This window comes from Pan troglodytes, chromosome 14, assembly GCF_028858775.2.
Source record: "Pan troglodytes isolate AG18354 chromosome 14, NHGRI_mPanTro3-v2.0_pri, whole genome shotgun sequence".
NCBI lineage: Eukaryota > Metazoa > Chordata > Mammalia > Primates > Hominidae > Pan > Pan troglodytes.
In genome coordinates this window covers 27,505,154-27,525,016 of record NC_072412.2, presented here as the reverse complement: position 1 = coordinate 27,525,016, position 19,863 = coordinate 27,505,154, and the positions used below count along the sequence as shown (strand labels likewise).

Genomic DNA, 19,863 nt, shown 5'->3' with positions numbered 1-19,863 from the left:
TGCCATTTATTTTTTCATTTATAGAGTAAGAATTACTTTCATTTTTATCTTAAGATTAAGGAAACTGAAACTTAGAAAGATCAAGTAACTTGCCTAAGTGACAAAGCTTGAAGCGCTAAGGCATGGATTAAAACACAGCCCAGGCAAACTCTTCATCACTAGGCTATATTGACTCACCAGGCCTTATGACAAATGAAATATTAGTTTCTTTGACCCATATGTCACAAATGTGCTTTCAGTCAAACTGCATGCTCTTGGTGAAGTTACTTAATCTCACAGAATCTCAGTTTCCTCATTTGTAAAAGGAAGACAGTATTAGCTGACAGGCTGGTTGTAAATGTCAAGGTATGAAAGTGTGTCGCATAGTGCCGAGCACACAGAGGGCGTTGAGTCAATGATAGTTGTTATTATTAGATATGCTGCCTTCTTGATGTCTTCAACTTTCAAGTTGGGCATGGCAGCTGCCTCGCATTTCTTTCTACAGGGTGGGTGGATTTGCATCTCCGAAGCTGGGGATCACAGCTCTGCTGGGTGGTGAAGGTGCTATTAGAAAGCCTGTTAAAAAAAAAAAAAAAAAAAAAAAGAAGAAGGAAAGAAAAGAAAAAGAAAGCCTGGACCCAGAGAAAACAAATAAGCAACCCTGCCCCAGGTTCACTAGAGCTCGGATTTCCTTGTCTGAATGCATAATGATAGGAAGAAGGCTGTGTTACAGAAGTAGCTGTTTTTTGTTTGTCATCCAGGCCCACTAATCTAAACATCTCTCACCCCTCAGGAATTATTTTAGGACCAGGAAGCAGCACGCTGTTTATTGAAAGAGTCACAGAAGAGGATGAAGGTGTCTATCACTGCAAAGCCACCAACCAGAAGGGCTCTGTGGAAAGTTCAGCATACCTCACCGTTCAAGGTAAACAGCTGCTTAAGAAAGCAACAAGAAATTGGTCAGACATCTATTTCCCTGTTTGTTTAACTTTCCACCTCCCAGTCTCCTGCTGCCCGCTCCAGTCTGTTCCTTTCCCTGACCTCCTTCTCCCCTCTCCCTGCCACTCCGGGAAGGGACTGTCTGGTTCTGTCTGGCAAAGCAGAAGGTGAAGACACTGGCTGGCCATCCTCGAGAGCCCGAAGTCCGAACACAGTGTCTGCGGGAGAAGTCGTTCCCAGAAGAAAGGAAACCCAGTTCTGACTGTGTTATTACGCCCTGCCACAGAGAGTGGCCAGAGTAGTCCACACCTGTGAGAGAGATGTCCAAAATGGAAGAAAAGGGAGGGGGTAGCTGAGGAGGGGGAACTCGCACACTTAAAATTGTTCATTTGTTTTCCTTTTCTAATTCCCAGGAGTTAGACATATGCTGCTATTCCAAATGCTTTTATAAGCTGGCTTTTAAAATGAAGTGGGCTGTAATATATTATCAGAAAGAAGCAACATGTAATCAACAGATCACATTTAAGAAAAATATTCCAAGTGCTTCCTCTTTATAGGTCTCAGACAGTTTGCTCAGCAGCAAAATACAAAGAGGCCTAATCCTACCCTGGCTATGGCCATGTGGCTTACATTTGGAAAACAGTTTCGACCTCAGTTTCAGTTCTCTAATGCTAAGAATCATCCAAAACATAAAATTTACAACATCATAAAATATCAGATTGGCACCTCTTAGATGTAAATATCTATGGCATATTGAGGTTTTACGTGAAAAGATGGAATTTGTTCAGTAGCCTATTTCCAAATGCTAACCAGTCGACTTCAGAATATGCAAGTATTTTGCGGGGAGGAACTAGGAAGAAGGCAATGTACTTCAGTTTTTTTCCCCCTGAAACTTACATTGCTTAAATATTTTAACTCTGAGAATTCAAACCCCTTTAAAACAGAACATCATCTTTATTCTTTCACAAGGAGATGATTTTAAAGAGCCCCCTGAAAGTCTGAAACTACTCTACCACAAATTTCTACTTTCAGAAAAAGTGAGAGGGTAGCATTCCCCAAATACCTTTAGTAATGGTTTTGTCTCCCAAATAATCCTTGTTCTAAAATATTATGTTCACTTTTCTGCTCGCTCATACAGAAACAATTTATTAGCATCTCTGTTTAACACCTTCTTCCCCAGATAGCTGCTAATCTGTCTTTTAACAGGCACCCCAGACATATAGCCCTCAGGAATGGCCGTGTCGGGCCAGGGAACACAGAGAGCAAGGAGACCTCACTAATCCTCAGAGCAAACGTCATTTCCCCCATATCCTCCCAACAACCCCATGAGATACACAGAGCAGTGATAAACCTCCAGAGAGGTCTGAACTGACTCACCCAACTCACACAGTCTAGTCATGGCAGACCAGAGGAGAAAACTGAACTTTTCTCAGACTCCCCTCCCCTCACCCCATGACTGCCTTCCCCTGTCCCCACCCCTCCACCAGGGAATATGGGGCAGCAATGGCTGGACTCTTATGGCCTGGGAGGAGCCTGGGTATGAAGCAGTGACGTTTTTGCGTGTTTGTAGGTCTCCCCAAAGTCTTGACTTCCTTCCTTTTTCTGCCAGGTTGATGTGGGTTTCTCAGAAGCCAGTGTGCTTAAAACTGTGCATTTACGACATCTGTGAGTTTCTTCTCCCCACCTTCAGAACGACCACCCTTCTGTTCGCCAGCAGTCTGCTCTGCAGGAGGCCTGCTGTTATTCTTTCGCTGCTCCAGGCCAGATCAGCAGCACCGTGGGGCCTTCCAGATTGGGTTAGAGTCAGTCGTTTGGCCATTAGTGAGCCGGACTTGCCACATAACGCCAAGCGTGGCCTCTGTTTGTGATGTTAGTGCATCCTGGAGTAGGCTCCATTCCCTATTCCAGCCAAATCCTTCTTATCCTCTCAGGCCAGCTGAAATGCTTTCTGCCCTGGAATATCCTCCGGGATGAACAGCTGAGGCAGATACTCATTCTCTGCTCTCTCACTCCCCGCTTCTGGAATCATTAGTCAGTACTTATTTTATTCTGCCTTTTATTATTATTTTGGCGTTGATATGCTTCTCTTCCCTACCGAATTATAAACTTTGAGACAGTACTGTCTGACATATCTTTGTATCCTGTACACATGTCCAGCACTTAGCACGAAATATTTATTTAGGACCTTTATGTGCAGGCGCTGTGCTGGACTTGTGACATACTTAATCCTATTAACCTTGTAAGAATCTAAAGAAGTCAATAGTAGTATCTTCAATCTACAGATGGGAAGATGGAAACTCAAGTTAAACAACTTGCCCAAAGTCGCACAATGACTACGTGGTGAGGCTGAGACTTGAGTCCACGTATACCTCAGAATATTTCCGCCCTTCCTCTGCTCTTCTCATTCCTGAGGTGCCTTAGGAAGTTGTCTGCAAGGACTTAGGATAAAATTGAGCAAAAGCACTCTTTCAGTGATCCTGTTATTTTTATTTTCTCCATTTCTCTCATGTTTACATGCCTCTAGACTTCCTATGCTGATTCCTTTTCCCATTAATGTTATGCTTTTCTGAAAAGTCAGATGTTAAGAATACTGCATTACTGATAATTTCTAAACCTTTCTGTTAGCCATATCATTTACTCTTGTGAAAAGTGGAGGTAATTTTCACTTGAATTGCCCATATGGGTTGCCACATATATATAATATATGGCATATATAATGGAATATATATTTATATATTCCATTATTTTGTTCATTATTGCCCCCAACTGCCATGCTTTTTGAACTCTTGTGTCTGCTTTTTGTAGTTTTTTGGCCTTCTCCTTTGCTCTCTTTTATAAAAGTGATGGCTATATCCAACCTTTTTTGCTTAAAAAAAGTAGTTAGCTGAAAATATAGATTACATGATTGGCAATCATCCAGCCACACCTGAAATATTGTGCCCATTTATAAAAGAAACAAATAAGTAGCGCTATATCCTGGATAGGAATAGAATAGTGCCAGAAAATGAGGATACTTAGTCCAAAAAAGAGACAACATGGGGGTAACAAGATTGTTTTCTTGAAATAGTTTAGGAGCTTTCTGACAGAAGAGGCATTTAACTCATTCTTTGACACACCAGAAAAGATAACTAGAACCAAGGAAGGGAGATGGTAGTGAAATTTCCAAGAGGCAGGTTTCAAGTCTATAAAAGAATATAACTTTGCACAGGAAGAAATTTTGAATGTTAATAGTATGTGGACCTTAGAAAGGCCTGCATGTGTGAGTCAGATGCAGTATCTTGAATGGAAGGAGTTTGGATTCACTGGATTAAAATTTGATCTTAGGATGCTGTTCACAACAGCTGAATACGGTACCTGCTCATTAATTTTATAATGGAAATGGGACTCTTCTTCTAGAGTCATTGTTCTTACCACCCTGGTAGCTATGAAACATTCCCTAGATTTAGACTTTATTTCCTGTTAGATGCATATGGACCCTCACACTGACCTATCTTGTCAAATTGAGTTTAGGAAATGAAACCAAGCGAACAAGTTGTGTCTGTGGCTATGTTTAACAGATTTAAAGAGGTTGGTGAATTAGCCAGGAAGGAAACTGTCTGCTCTTTTTATTTCCTTTGAAAAAGGATTCTTATACTCACAGATAAAACAATGTGTTATTTTTGTATCCGTAAAGGATGAATGAACTGTGGAGTCAAAGTACCTTCTTTAAATAATCACAGGTCTTGTTTGGTTTGGACCTAGTGCCAGCACGAGGACACATGAAGCTCTCAAAGGGGAAATTCCATATCAAAACCGACAACAGAAGTGTTAGTAACTAAAATCATTTCTGAAATTAACATAGCACTCAGTAGCCCTGGAACTCAATGGGGCTGTTACAATTTCATCCAAGGACTTAAGCTATGCTTTATAATTATTAATGCAAATAACCACAATATATATAAAAACATTCTTTTTTTTTTTTTTTTTTTGAGACACAGTCTTGCTCTGTCAGCCAGGCTAGAGTGCAGTGGCATGATCTTGGCTCATTACAACCTCTGCCTCCTGAGCTCAAGCAATTCTTCTGCCTCAGCCTCCCGAGTAGCTGGGATTACAGGCGTGTGCCACCACGCCTGGCTAATTTTTGTATTTTTAGTAGAGACGGGGTCTCACCATGTTGGCCAGGCTGGTCTCGAACTCCTGACCTCAGGTAATCCACCCACCTCGGCCTCCCAAAGTGCTGGGATTACAGGCGTGAGCCACCGCGCCCAGCCAAGAACATTCTTATATCAGATTTAGGCCTTACTATATTTCAGTATCATTTATAAGTACATAGGAGAAGACAACTTGAAGAAGAATAACTATCATTCTAAGCATTTTTTGAAGATGATTGACAGATACAAAAATCACAAAGGCACAAAAGGACTACATGAGGGTCCTGCAGCCTAAATGCTGGTCATGGCATTAGAGGCTGATTTGCAAACGATTGCACGTTGTCACTTGTTTGAGAAAGGACTCATCCAGTAGAAAGTAGACACTGTGTTCCCTAATAAATTAAATCCCAGAAGTCAGTAATAGAAAAAACTGAAAACAATATGGCCATGGGTCTTCAGTCACTCCTTTCTATTGCCCTTGGCCAGCTATCAGTTTTCAGTTCTCCATTTTGACCCTCCTCTGATCCCTGACTGACCTCCCTCCACGTTAGCTCCTCTCTTCCTGAATCCTGCCCCCAAATTCACTCCTATGACTATCCTGGCACTGAGAAAGGATGTGATAAACTAATTCGCATGAATATGCTGGGGATTGATGTTACACCTCTCATGGGTGTTGGCTATTTAGAAAGGTTTCCCGAGGAGAGAGCAGTGCTCAAAACAGAGATAAACCAGCTGTGCACTAATGCCAATAGGAGGGCTGAGGGACAGGGATACACATGCCTTTATACTTCAAATCTAACCAGTGACATAAAGCTGGCCTTGATCAAGAAGAATTTAAAAAAATGGTGATGGAATTCAGTTAGGCTGATTTGAGGTCTTTGTAGAGAGTTCTTGAGGCAAAATAATTCAAACTCAAAAGATATTCATCTTAATTCCTTCTGTAGAAACTAGGCGGGCATAAAACTGCATCGGGTATCATAGAAGTGGGTGTTAGGCCTAGAGAACTTGGTGCTGGGCTCTGCGAGGGCCTGGGACCATGTAATTAATATCTTGTGCTTATAGAACATGCAGTGCACTATTTTCAGCACATAACATCCGTAATCCTACTCAAGTTTTGCAATAATCCTACAGGTACAAGGAAGTACAGTTAGTTAAAAGGGAGAATCTAGGCTCAAAAAGGTTAAGTGACTTGTCCAGGGTTACATAGCTTGGAAATGGCAGAGCTGAGAATTGTAGCCATGTTCAACCATCCTGCTCTATTGCTCTATAGGTTTTATGCTCTATACCTCAACTTTAAGGTAGCACAGCATGGTGGTTAAAAAGACCCATTCTGAAGCCGGATGCCTCATTCTTCATGGGCTGCATAACTTTTGCCAAGTTCCTTACCTTCCTGGTGCTTCCAGTCTCTCATTGTAAAATGGGCATGCTAATGATGGTATACCAATCTTTATAGGCTTGTTGTAAGGATTAACACATTTAAAACAGCATCTGGCATATAATAAAAATTTTGTAAGTGTTAGCTAACATTACCGTTTGTTAACATGATATACCAAATTCCATTTCAACAAAAGTTTCTGTATTATACTTTTCCTGGACTTAACCAGTGGGTCACCTAAAAGGTGTTCTAAGCCACAGAATTCCTGTTTGACTTAAGGATTTAACTTGTGAAAAAAGAAATGTGTTCCAGAACTAACGTCACGTAACAGCAATTTAAATATCCTTACTTAACAGTACTCTTGAAAATGTACTTAAAATGTAATGGGAATACAGCATTTCCATACATCACTGTCCTTAGGAGTGGTTCCAAATTGGTGTACATAGATTCCTAAAAAACTTCATCGACAGTAATAAAGGTCTGCAGGCCTATTTTAACATTTCAATAGGCTCTAGAGAAACCATATAGTAAGTAAGGTTACCTGGATTATGCTGACTGGGTTTTACATAGAAGGAGACGGCACTGGTTGAGTGGCTTATGTTGCTCGGGGATCTTGAGAGTCAGGTCAAAGTGCATCTGAGTAATTTTCTTTTCGTTCATACCTAAATCTTTATTGAGACTTCCTCTGAGTCAATGCTGGAGACTCAAAGCGAACAAGAAACATGTCCTTCTCTTGAGGTCCTAACAGGTTAATGGGCAATAAACCCACATAAGTAGTTACTCAAATTATAATAACAATAGAACCAGAGAATAACACCTAAACCAACCCTAGGATCAGGCAAATTTCTCAGGGAGGTAGTGGACCAGTTGTTTGCAGAAATTGATGAGTACTTAGGTCCAAATCTGATTTGTTTCAGAAAGAAAAGGCAACTTGTATTAAATAATACATGCAATGTGTTTCGATGAAGAAAAATTACTCTGCACTTGAGGTCCAAAAAGTGATAAGGAAAAAAAAAGAAAAGGGTTGGAGTAAGGGGTGCAGATGGAGAAACAGAGAGATGGTGGGAGAGGGAGGGAGAGAGGGAGAGAGAGAGAAAGGAAAGAAGGAAGGAAGGAGGGAAGGAAGGAAAGAAGAAAGGAAGGAGGGGAGGAGGGAAGGAAGGAAGGCAGGCAAGCAGGCTTCAAAATAATAGCTAACACTAAGTTAACACAATTCACGTGTGAGGAAGGGGCTGTTATCTCCACTTTGTAAGGATGAGGAAACTGGGGCACAGAGTACCTGCCCTTTCCCGATGAAACCTGTGTTTGGTCCCTAAGTCAAGGCAGGCCCTGGGACAAGGTGCTCTGGTCTTTTGCTTGGGGTGTTTCCTTAACTCCTTGGGAAACTCTGTCTGGTTATATTGCATGAGGTGAGTTGGCTGGCTCTGCTGCCTACCCATTCATGCAGTCTGATACCACACAGGGCCATACATCAGGGCTGGTGTGATGCCACCAGACCATGCAGCCCAGGCCGTGTGTACAGAGAGCTACTATTGCTATGGAAAGCTCAGGACACTGCGCAGCTGCAGAGACGTCAGGCAAGATACACACCCCTTCAGAACTCAGACCATCCCTGGTGTGGCATCTCCCCTCCCTATTCCAAAAGGGATGGTATAAAGCCTGGGAGAGTACTTGACATGGAATGCTCTGTGCAACCAGGTCAACAGTCTGTCATAGACACAGTTAACATACACTCTTCAAATTGGCTATATTCTTGTCAGTATCCCAAATAAAAATAACCTTGTACTGTGTCCTGATGCTGGCCTTTCATGCACATCATGCGGGAGCCACGTCCCTGAGACCCAGTGCTAACTCCTAGTTACTGTCAAATCCCACCCACATTTCCCTGGCCTCTTTCCACTCCTGTGTGCTGCTGGGTTATCTCATGCACTTAGCTCATCAGCTGTCACCAGCAAGTTGAAGCTGGGTTTAGTCAGGCCAGTGTGTTTGACTGCTGAGAAAACACCTAAGGGTTCACTTCAGTCAGTCACCCAGCATAAGACTGTCCTAACAGTCGCTTTTCAAACAGAGATAGAGACTAAGCCATCAAATGCAATAGAGCATTGATACTACAGCACATACTGTAAAATTCTAATATTTTTCAATAAGCAGTACTGAACATTATTAATATTAAATAGATCTTTCCTTCCCGATAAATGGTCATCTTGAAGATGTTTTTTAATGGGCTGATTCCTTAAATGTGTAAGTATTGCACACAAACACATTTGGTCCACTGAAATGAATTTTGCTTGAGTAAGGACTGTGGAATTAGACTTTGGGGGTCAGCTTCCTGTCCCATAGAATGCAGCAGGAAAGTTCCCACAATCAAGGGGGCCTCTCTTAGTGCATTCCATGCGGGAAGCATCTGCAGAGGTTTTATGCAGACAGTGCAATGTCTCAAGATGCTATCAGCATCTCCGACAGCCAAAGGCCACTGTGTCCTGAGAGGATCCCAATCCCAATCAAATTCCACAAAATTTATTTGCAGCATAAGCAAGAATGTGTGCGTGTGTGTGTGTGTGCACGCGCGTGTGTGTGTGTGTGTGTACAGCAAGGCCGCATTAAACCTCACTGTCACTGTGGAGAAAGAAACCAAACTCATATGAACTTGAGCTTACAATCTTCCCATTGTGAGGATGTGTAGTGAGAGAAAAGGTTATCACACTTAGAAATTTCTTTAAGGAAGTTATTTTCAATCAACCCCATGAGGTTCAGGGAAACTTAAGACCAGCTGACAAAGCAGCAAATAAGCCAATTCATTCATTTGACCACTATTTTCAGGATGTCTACTATATGCCAGGCACTATTCTGAACCCTGGGAATGTAGCAGTGAAGAAGAGGACCATAGCCCTACGTTCTGCTGCTTCACTCAGAACTTATAACACACTCATCAGTTCATAGTTGAATACCAGACTGTGAGCTCCAACCATGCCCTTTCTCTTCTAACTGTATACCAGCACCTAGAACATATCTGCAACAGAGGTGGTGGTCAATATGTTTTATGAAGTAATACACAGGAACAGAGACGTGACCCTAAACTCTTTTTTTTTTTTTTTTTGAGACGGAGTCTCGCTCTGTAGCTCAGGCTGGAGTACAGTGGCGCAGTGGCACCATCTCGGCTCACTGCAACCTCCGCCTCCCGCGTTCAAGCAATTCCCCTGCCTCAGCCTCCTGAGTAGCTGGGACTACGGGCGCCTGCCACCATGCCCAGCTAATTTTTTGTATTTTTAGTAGAGACGGGGTTTCACCGTATTAGCCAGGATGGTCTCGATCTCTTGACCTCATGATCCGCCTACCTCGGGCTCCCAAAGTGCTGGGATTACAGGCATGAGCCACCGCGCCCGGCCCCTAAACTCTTTAAAACCCTCATGAAACTCTTTAGAGGTAGGTAAAGCAAAACATATATATACATTCATTCGCCCAAGCTGATGAGTAGGGTGAATAAGTTATGGACTCAGTCATCAGGAAGCACACATTTTGGCAGAGAAATAGCAAAAGCCAAAGCATGGAGGTTCTGAAGGGTTGGTGTATTTAAGAAACTATAAGAACTGTGGCGTGACTGAAGCAAGTGGGAGGACAGCAGGAGATGAAGCTGAAAAGAGAGGCAAGGTTGGGCATAAAGGATTTAAGGATTTGGACTTTTATCCTGATGGTGACAGGGAACAGATGACGGAATTTAGACAGAAGAGTAATAGGATTTTAAATTGGTGATTTGGCAAGATCACTCTGGCTGCAGAGGTGGAGGACAGACTGGAGGGAGCCATGGCCAATGAGGTAGTCCTGGTGAGAACTGATAAGGCCTTATTTTAGGCAGTCACAGCTGGGTAGGAGAGCTGATAATTTAATGATCCAAGGAAGTAGAATGGGCAGGACTTTGTGATGGGTTGGATGGAGAGAAAATATCAGTTTCCACTCCAGACTAAAAGATAACTTTGTGGCGGGGACTATGGCCAATAGGAAGTGATTAATCTGCGCTTGTAAAGGCTGGAAGGATCAGAGAGGAGGAAGTGGCATACTCTTGAAAGCTTAGTGGTTAAGCATGTGAAGTCAGATTATCTGGGTTAAAATCACAGCTCCACCACTTGCAGGCTGTGTGACTTTGGGCAAGAGGCTTAATCTGTCTGTGTCTCAATTTCCTCATTCATAAAATGGGAATAATCTAGCTTGTAGGATTTTTGTGTCTTTGGTGAATGAATATATGTTGGTCCTTAGAAAAGTCCCTAGAATAGGAAGCACTCAATAAGGGCCAATGAGTTATTGTTATCTCAGGTTTCCAGCTTGTGCATTTGCTATGATTTGGGCAGGAAACCTTGGCTCCAACTGCCTGCAGCCTTTAGATCAAAACCATCACACAGATGCTCAGAATCCTCTATGGTCTGGTCCTGTCTTGTATCTTGTATTATACTGCCCTATCTTTTCCCAGGTCTGGGTCTTGTGTCTTGTTTTGGTTTTGAGATGGAGTCTCACTCTGTCACCCAGGATGGAGTGCAGTGGTGCGATCTCAGCTCACTGCAACCTCCGCCTCCTGGGTTCAAGCTATTCTCCTGCTTCAGACTACCGAGGAGCTGGGTGCCCCCCCCCCCACCACACCCAGCTAATTTTTTTTTTGTATTTTTAGTAGAGACAGGGTTTCACCATGTTGGCCAGGCTGGTTTTGACCTCCTGACCTCAGGTGATCTGCCCGTCTCGGCCTCCCAAAGCGCTAGGATTACAGGCGTGTGCCATCGCACTTGGCCAGGTCTGGGTCTTTACTCATACTGTTTCCTCTGCCTATAATGCCCTCCCCTGCCTTCATCCCTGCAGATTAAAATTCATGTCAAATGCCACCTCTTCAAAAAAGTATTATTAGATTACTATTAGATAGTAGTATATATTAGATTCCCTCAACTGCCGAATCTTTTAAAATCTAATTTCTTTGTATTTGCCTTAAGTCTCTTGGTTAGGTTTCAATGGGCTCCTTGAGAGTGGCAACTGCCCCTCATTAATCTTTCTATCTCCTCCGGCCCCTAACCTTGCCTCTAGTACAACTCAATACATCTTTGTTGCATTGAAACAGAGAGCCCCCAAGATGAAGTGCTCATGTATGAAACTGGAGTATTACTGCCCCTGACTTCATAGTTTGCATGCTTAGAATATAAGTGCTCAGCAAATTAGATCCTCATCCACATCATTATTTCTAAAAAGAAAGTTTCACTTGTCCTTTGCCCACCTTAATATAAACATCTATCTGTCTGTCTCTCTCTCTTTCCCTCCCTCTCTCTTTTGAGACCGGGTCTTGCTCTGTTGCCCAAGCGGGAGTTCAGTGGCACAATCATAGCTCACTACAGCATGGAACGCCTGGGCTCAAGTGATCCTCCTGCCTCAGCCTCCAGAGTAGCTGGGATTACAAGTGTGTGCTACCACATCTTTTCTTTTTTTTTTTTAAGAGAAGGCGTCTTGCTATGTTGCCCAGGCTGGTCTCAAACTCCGGGGCTCCAGCAATCTTCCCTCCTTAGCCTCCCAAACTGCTAGGATTACAGATGCCAGCCACCATGCCCAGCCACTTCTGTCTCATTGTAGTTAAGTTAAAGGATAAAGGCATTACTTTAGAATTCCTGGGAAATTGCTCACAAGAATCAATACTGTTCTGGCCCATGGAGGCATTTCTTTACAAATTCCAGAGTTCCCTCTCTGGAGGCATGGCTTGAATACTTTAAGTCTTTTCCTTTTGGTCTTGGAGGAACAGTGCTCAGCTTTTGATCTCTGTGATTCTGATAGAGAAGGTGACTGGGAAGGATTCAGGTCCAGCAATTGCCTCTTCTATCTCAGGCCCCCCAGTCTGGCTGATGAAGCCAGAAACAGAGCCCTAGACACAGGGAGTGGGATGTGGGCGCTTTGGGCTGGCAGTTCCAAAGGGAGCAAACAGGCAACTGTGACAGTCCTGGATTTATTTTTATTCTTAAATTCTACTTTGAAGAATTTTGTGAGTCCCAAAGAAGCCCTTTTATATCATTATTTTGTCTTTTTTTTTTTTTTTTAGAATTTCCTCTAAAACTCATTAGGGAGATTTAACATATTCCAGATTTAGCATTTTAATGGGCTTTTGTTCCTGCCTTAATTTTTTCCCATTTTTAATTTCTCCTCTGATTTTTACTTAGCTGTTTCTGGAATTACAAAGTTTGCAAACTTGACAGCAAAATTTCTGGAAAGCCTTTTCTATGTGAGTTCATTATGTGAGTTCATGTATACTGCCTTTTCTATGTGAGTTCATGTATACTGCCTGGCTTAGAAGGTAAGAGATCTGTCCCAGAGACTGATTTTGTGGCCGCAGATTGGGTTCGCTATGATAAACCATTTAGGGAAACTGAGCCTCTTTTATAAAACCACAAAGATTCTGAGTTTGGGAATTTCTTTGTTGCACCACTATTGTGATTTTTTTTCTCTCCAGGAACCTCGGACAAGTCTAATCTGGAGCTGATCACTCTAACATGCACCTGTGTGGCTGCGACTCTCTTCTGGCTCCTATTAACCCTCTTTATCCGAAAAATGAAAAGGGTAAGAACATAGGTGATGTTCTATGCTCCTTTTTACATATATTCTAAAAAGCCTGATCTGATGTCTAGAGTAGGCAAACAAATGTTAGACCCTCTTTCTTTCCCTTCCCTCTCATTCCTATCTCTGGTGAACACAGAAAGAAAATAAATCATCAAAATGTCTCTAGCCACAAGGTGGGGTGTTCAAAAGAAAAGCCGTAACAATGAACTGATGAATACTTCTCAGGGACAGAAGGTATTTTTGATATAAAATATGTTAATAGAGTCTTTAAAGTCAGTGTGGGACCTGTGAAACCTTTATTTCCTAACGCTCACTCTCTGCTAAGAAATAAAAAGGAGACTGGGCATGGTGGTACGTGACTGTAATCCCAGCACTTTGGGAGACCGAGGCAGGAGGATCGCTTGAGGCCAAGAGTTCAAGACCAGCCTGTCCGACATAGTAAGACCCTGACTCTACAAAAAATTTTAAAACTTAGGCAGGTATGGTGGTGCACACCTGTAGTCCCAGCTACTCGGGAGGCTGAGGTGGGAAAATCACTTTAGCCTGGGAGGTCAAGTGAGCAGTGAGTCATATGCCACTGCACTTCAGCCTGAGCGACAGAGTGAGACCCTGTCTCAAAAAAAAAAAAAAAAAAAAAAGTAAAGGCCCCACCTTTGACTTCTCTCATAACATATTGGAAGTAAAAATAAGTGGACTCTTTTTCTATACTTTCTGAGTCACACCACAAAATTAAGTTCTTTAGAGTGTGAGGTCCAGGTTGGCATTCAGGGCATCAGATTTCTATACTTAGGTCTGTAATATGATCTGCTTCTCTGAAATCCAGTGGGAAAAGAGCTTACATTTATTCATTCATTCATTCATGCTTCAAATATTTACTGCATACCCACTCAGTGCAGCATGCCAGGCCCTGTGCAAGACCCTCTGGTGACAGTGGGGCAGATGCTGGAGGGAGCAGTCAGGAGAGATTGGCTTTAATCAGCCACACAAATGTCAAACTGCAACTCTGAGTTAGCTGAAAGAGTAGCTGCCTAAAAGATGTGTAGGAGGAGTGTCAAGGTTAAGAAGAGAGGAAGGAGTGTCGTAGGCAGAGGCAAGAGCATTTAGGAGGCTGGGCAGGGGAGGGGGAACACAGTGAGAAGGAGAGACTGACAGAAGGCCAGGGCTACAGTGTGGAGAACAGGAGGAACAAGGTATGAGGTGAGGCTGCCAAGAAATGGGAAGGGAAAGCGGCAAGGCCTGGCCAGGCAGGGTCTCGTAGGCCATGGTGAGGAATTTGGTCCATATTCTAAAAGCAATGGGAAGCCTTGGGGAAGAAAGCTATGTTAGACTAAGGCAGGAATGGGGGAGTGGGGCACCTAGTGTAACAGATATATGTCTGGAAAAATTATTTTGGCTACTGTGAGAAGAATGGACCCGGGGGGGGGGGGGGGGGCAAGAGTGAATAGAGAGGCACCTGGTAGAAGACTTCATGGTAGTCCAGGTAAGAAATTATGGTGGCTGCCGGGCGCGGTGGCTCACGCCTGTAATCCCAGCACTTTGGGAGGCCGAGGCAGGTGGATCATGAGATCAGGAGATCGAGACCATCGTGGCTAACAGGATGAAACCCCGTCTCTACTAAAAATACAAAAAATTAGCCGGGCGTGGTGGAGGGCGCCTGTAGTCCCAGCTACTCGGGAGGCTGAGGCAGGAGAATGGCATGAACCTGGGAGGTGGAGCTTGCAGTAAGCCAAGATCACACCACTGCACTCCAGCCTGGGCTACAAAGCGAGACTCTGTCCCAAAAAAAAAAAAAAGAAAGAAAAAAAGAAGAGAAATTTTGGTGGCAGGCCAGGCGCGGTGGCCCACACCTGTAATCTGAGCACTTTGGGACGCCTGGCACTCAGGGTGGATCACCTGAGGTCAGAAGTTCAAGACCAGCCTAGCCAACATGGTAAAAACCCGTCTCTACTAAAAATACAAAAAATTAGCTGGGCATGGTGGCAGGCGCCTGTAATCTCAGCTACTCGGGAGACTGAGGCAGGAGAATGGTTTGGACCCGGGGGCGGAGGTTGCAGTGAGCCGAGATCACCCCATTGCACTCCTGTCTGGGCAACAAGAGTGAAACTCCGTCTCAAAAAAAAAAAGAAAAGAAAGAAATTATAGTGGCAGCCGGGCGCAGTGGCTCACGCCTGTAATTCCAACACTTTGGGAGGCTGAGGTGGGTGGATCACCTGAGGTCAGGAGTTCAAGACCAGCCTGGCCAACATGGTGAAACCCCGTCTCTACTAAAAATACAAAAATAAGCCGGGTGTGATGGCACTTGCCTGTAGTTTCAGCTAGCTACTAGGGAGGCTGAAGCAGGAAAATCACTTGAACCCGGGAGGCAGAAGTTGCAGTGAGTTGAGATCATGCCACTGCATTCTAGCCTGGGTGACACAGTGAGACTCTGTCTCAAAAAAGAAAGAAAAAGAAAGAAAGAGAGAGAGAGAGAAAGAAAGAAAGAAATTATGGTGCCTCTGGCTAAATGATTAGAGTCAAGGATATTTGGGAAGTAAAATCAGTAGGACTTGAGAAGTATCAGAAGGCCTTCTCAGTTTCTAGAGATTAGCCCTTATTAATATGCCAGGTCTTATGGGAAGCTCTTTATGTAGTATGTCAATAAATTATTCCAAAAATATGAAAAGGTAAATATATTATTATTCCCATTTTATAGAGAGGGCAACTGAGGCTCAGCAAGACAAAGTTAACTGATCCAAAGTCACTATGGTTGGACCTTAGTTTTGAACCCAGGCTATTTGACCTTAGATTTGATATTTACAACCAATAAGATATACTTTATAGTGCTGGTATGAGAGACCAGCAGCCATCCTCTATGGTAAATGTTTAACATCAGGCTTTTGCCATTTGGAGTGACTGATTTTGAGACATGACAACTAAGTCCACTGCTTGAGAAGGAAACAAAGGTCACACAATAGTTTTGAAAGGGGAGATACACCATATAGGGAAATACATCTAACAGAAGCAAAACTTGCCAAATCTGCAAGGGAGGTACAAAGGCTATAGGAGTTCAAAGGAGGAGAAGGGGAGAAAAAACTTCCGAGAAAGCGAGGCTTGAGACAGACTTTGAAGGCTGTAGCTGGAAGGAAAGAAGCAGAAAAACAGCCCGCCCTAGTCCTTCCTACTCCCCAGAGCGGGGAAGTAGTCTGGTTACTTAGCACAGAGGAGCACAGTAGAAATAAAACTGGAAAGGGGCCGGGCACGGTGGCTCATGCCTGTAATCCCAGAACTTTGGGAGGCCGAGGCGGGCAGATCATTTGAAGTCAGGAGTTTGAGACCAGCCTGGCCAACATGGTGAAACCCTGTCTCTACTAAGAATACAAAAATTAGCTGGGCATGGTGGCAGGCGCCTATGATCCTAGCTACTCGGGAAGCTGAAGCAGGAGAATCGCATGAACCCAGGAGGCAGAGGTTGCAGTGAGCCGAGATCATATCGCTGCACTCCAGCCTAGGCGACAAGAGTGAGACTCCATCTAAAAAATATAAAAAATTACAAAAATAAAACTGGAAAGGTACGTTGGGACTAGATTGAAGAGGTGCCTTCTATTTCTAAAATTCTGTGAAATTTTGATGTTAATAAGAAAGAATGAGAGCAAGAGATCATTATCTCAAAAACAGAATGCCTGTAAAATTTGAAAGGGATTGGGGGAGGCAAAGAGGAACAAGAGATCCCAAAATATTTCCATGTGGTTCCTCTAACGACAATGTAAATTCCTCATTGATAAAGATGGCATTTTATCTTTTTTCCTCACCCTGCATAACTATAGCTAACATTTATTGTTATAATTATAGCTAACATTTATTGAGGCTTACTACATACCAGACCCTGCTCTTAATAGCTTTCCATGGATTATTTCATTTGATATTCACAACAACCCTATGAGATAAGTACCATTATTACAGATAAGAAAACTAAGGTTAGAGGGCAGTTTGTCCACAGTTATGTGTGTGGGTGAGCAGCAGTTGACCTGTGATTCAAACCCAGGTATTCAGCCCCCATGCCTGGGCTTTGAAGCACTTAGCTGTGCAGACTCCATGCCAAGCACCTAGTAGCTGCTCAGTGTTAATGTCAATTGAAAGAATAAATATTTGCCAACTAACATTTTACTATCACAGTCTCCTCAAAGCCCTCACTTAAGGTTTGTTTGGTGTCTCCTCTCACCTGCCTTATTGAGATAAACCATAAAATTCCATAGGTGCCACGGGGGAGACTGCCTACCACCGCCTATTCCCCTGCCTCTGTCAACACTACTGCCAGCCTCACCACACATCCTGCATGAGCCCAAGATGTCCCTTGCGAGGTTTCAGCTATCCTATGCTCTGTGAGGATTGGAGATTGTTTCTCAGGGCTCGGGTATACAGGACATTGAAAAGTTTAGTCATAAAACCTACTACTACAGCAGTTTCTCTAATGGGCACCTAGTACCCTGTTATAGGAATTCATACTCTTCACAGAGTGTGTGGCAGGCCGGGTCCTCATAGTCTAACACCAATGGCAACCACAGTTTGTGACAAACGTGCTCCATATCGTTTTTTGCTTCTCATCCTTTACGGAGGCCAAGCAAACCTTTCTGCCTTGAGCTATTTGTCACACATTTTAGTGATAATTTTTGTGAGAAGGAGAATGATTGCAAGTGATGGATGAGGTGAGCTGTGACAGCCCAGAACAGAGTGAGTAAGGGCTGAAGAATGCGAGTGGGTGTCAAATGGTGTGTATGGAGAAGTTGTCTTCTCCATTCCAACTCTGATCCCGTTTAGGGAAAAGCACCAAAAGGAAGGGCCCCAAAACTCATTTAAATGAAGTTTACATAACTTCTGGCCAAGAGTTATATGGGAAAACATGCTTCCTTTCCATCCTATCCAAGAGTCTGCCCACAGACATGCAGTCATCAATTCTAGAAATTTGCCCATTAACAGGAAATACACCCACTGATATGAATCTAAGACATTAAATGTAAATCCACTTATCTATGATCTGAAATGAAGGGTATTTTCTGGGCTTGATTTGCATTACCAAGATAAAAAAGCACTTCAAGGCAGATGTCTGCCTTACTCACTTGACATCCTACCAATGGACAAATGAAGTCAGAATGTGGCTTGTGTATAAGTCTTATGCCATATTTACTCCTTGGCCTTTGAAATAATCATTTTTTTTTTTTTTTTTTTTAGACAGAGTCTCGCTCTGTCACCCAGGCTGGAGTGCAGTGGCGCCATCTTGGCTCACTGCAACCTCCACCTCCTGGGTTCAAGCAGCTCTCCTGCCTCAGCCTCCCAAGTAGCTGGGACTGCAGGTGTGTACCACCACACCTGGCTAATTTTTGTATTTTTAGTAGAGTCGGGGATTCATCATGTTGGCCAGCCTGGTCTTGAACTCCTAACCTCAGGTGATCCGCCCACCTCAGCCTTTTAAAGTGCTGGGATTACAGGCCACCACACAGACAGCCTCAACTTACATTTCTTACAGAAGGTAAACCTTATTCCAATCTCACTCAGGATTCAGCTACAACCTTTCCAGATAGCTGAAGCAACTAAGAGGTCAGGCCTTCTGAAAGTTTAAACACTTCATAAGAAATGTGCCTTTCAGTGCCCCAGGGATCCTGGGTTTACTTTGCCACTTCTTGCTTTTCCTATATATGTAGAAAAGCCACAGTGCGCCCCGCTGTTGGCCCATCTGTAATGTATATTCCTGCTTATACAAGATGGCCATGGGAAGTTATTTTTAGTCATTGTTTGGAATGACTTTATAAAAATGCTTTGCATTTTTTAGCAAGACCATCATATAATTGTTTAAGATCAAGTACAACACATAAGGTCACTGGAGAATTTGAGTGCATGTTATCCAAGATAGGATGGTAGAGCTCACATTACAGAAATGTAGTGTGGGAATAGTAAGGAGTTGTTTAATAGAAATTGCACACCTAAGTGTGATGAGTGTATGTGAATGTGGAGAAGTACTTTCTGTACCTGGCCACACAGTTTCAACCAAATGATCCCAAATAAAACAGTGGATGTTAACGGAATATCCAGGATTTGTAAAGTTGTTTTCTTCTCGATGACTTTGAGATCTCTTTATTTCTCAGGCTTCTTCTGAAATAAAGACTGACTACCTATCAATTATAATGGACCCAGATGAAGTTCCTTTGGATGAGCAGTGTGAGCGGCTCCCTTATGATGCCAGCAAGTGGGAGTTTGCCCGGGAGAGACTTAAACTGGGTAAGATATTTGTTCAACAGATTCATAAACCTATACTGAGCACATATTACATGAAAAACACTGTGCTTTGAGAGATGCGAACGTAAACTAGACCTGGGATTCTACCCTCCAGCTGCTCACAAACTAGCAAGGGAGATGGACACAAAAGTAAATAATTCCAATGCAATGCTCAGATAACAGTACAAGGTGACAGGCAGCACCTGTTTGTTCTTGCAACAGTTATTAGGCACCTTCTCTGAGCAGCAGACACTGGTCTAAGCCCTGGAGACACAAAGGTGCTTGCATCTCTTCCCTCAAAGGGCTCAGTCTGGAGATAGGTGCAAAAGTGGTAAGTGAAGGGGGGCGGAGAGAGAGGCATTACAAGTACACGCATGCTTACATAATGAAACTGTTGAGGGATTAGAAATATGTGATCCAGAACATAATTGAGGGTGGCAAGGAACAGTGAAATCAAACATTCGGTGAAAGAGTTGGTGCTCTTCAAGGCCATGGATCAAAAAAACCCTCTGCACAAATCCACAAATTACATACTTTGATTTTCCTGGGAATGTCCAGACCGAGTAGAAAGCCCTAGGGGAGTCATTTAAGTTTCACTTTTGAAAAGCAAAGACTGTTGTT

At 43.2% G+C, this 19,863-nt stretch overlaps 1 protein-coding gene across 11 annotated transcripts in view; it reads left to right on the top strand.

Annotated features, from left to right (window-relative positions):
* Positions 1-19,863, top strand: part of FLT1 (fms related receptor tyrosine kinase 1) — a 195,012-nt gene that overhangs the window by 136,954 nt on the left and 38,195 nt on the right. For all 11 annotated transcript variants that reach the window (XR_010150625.1, XR_010150626.1, XM_009426791.4 and 8 more), the window contains 3 exons: positions 773-904; positions 12,890-12,996; positions 19,113-19,245. Coding sequence is in view for 9 of the 11 variants with exons in the window: in XM_009426791.4 (XP_009425066.1) it covers positions 773-904; positions 12,890-12,996; positions 19,113-19,245 (372 nt within the window). In the remaining 2 variants the exon portion in view is untranslated. The remainder of the gene's footprint in view (positions 1-772; positions 905-12,889; positions 12,997-19,112; positions 19,246-19,863) is intronic.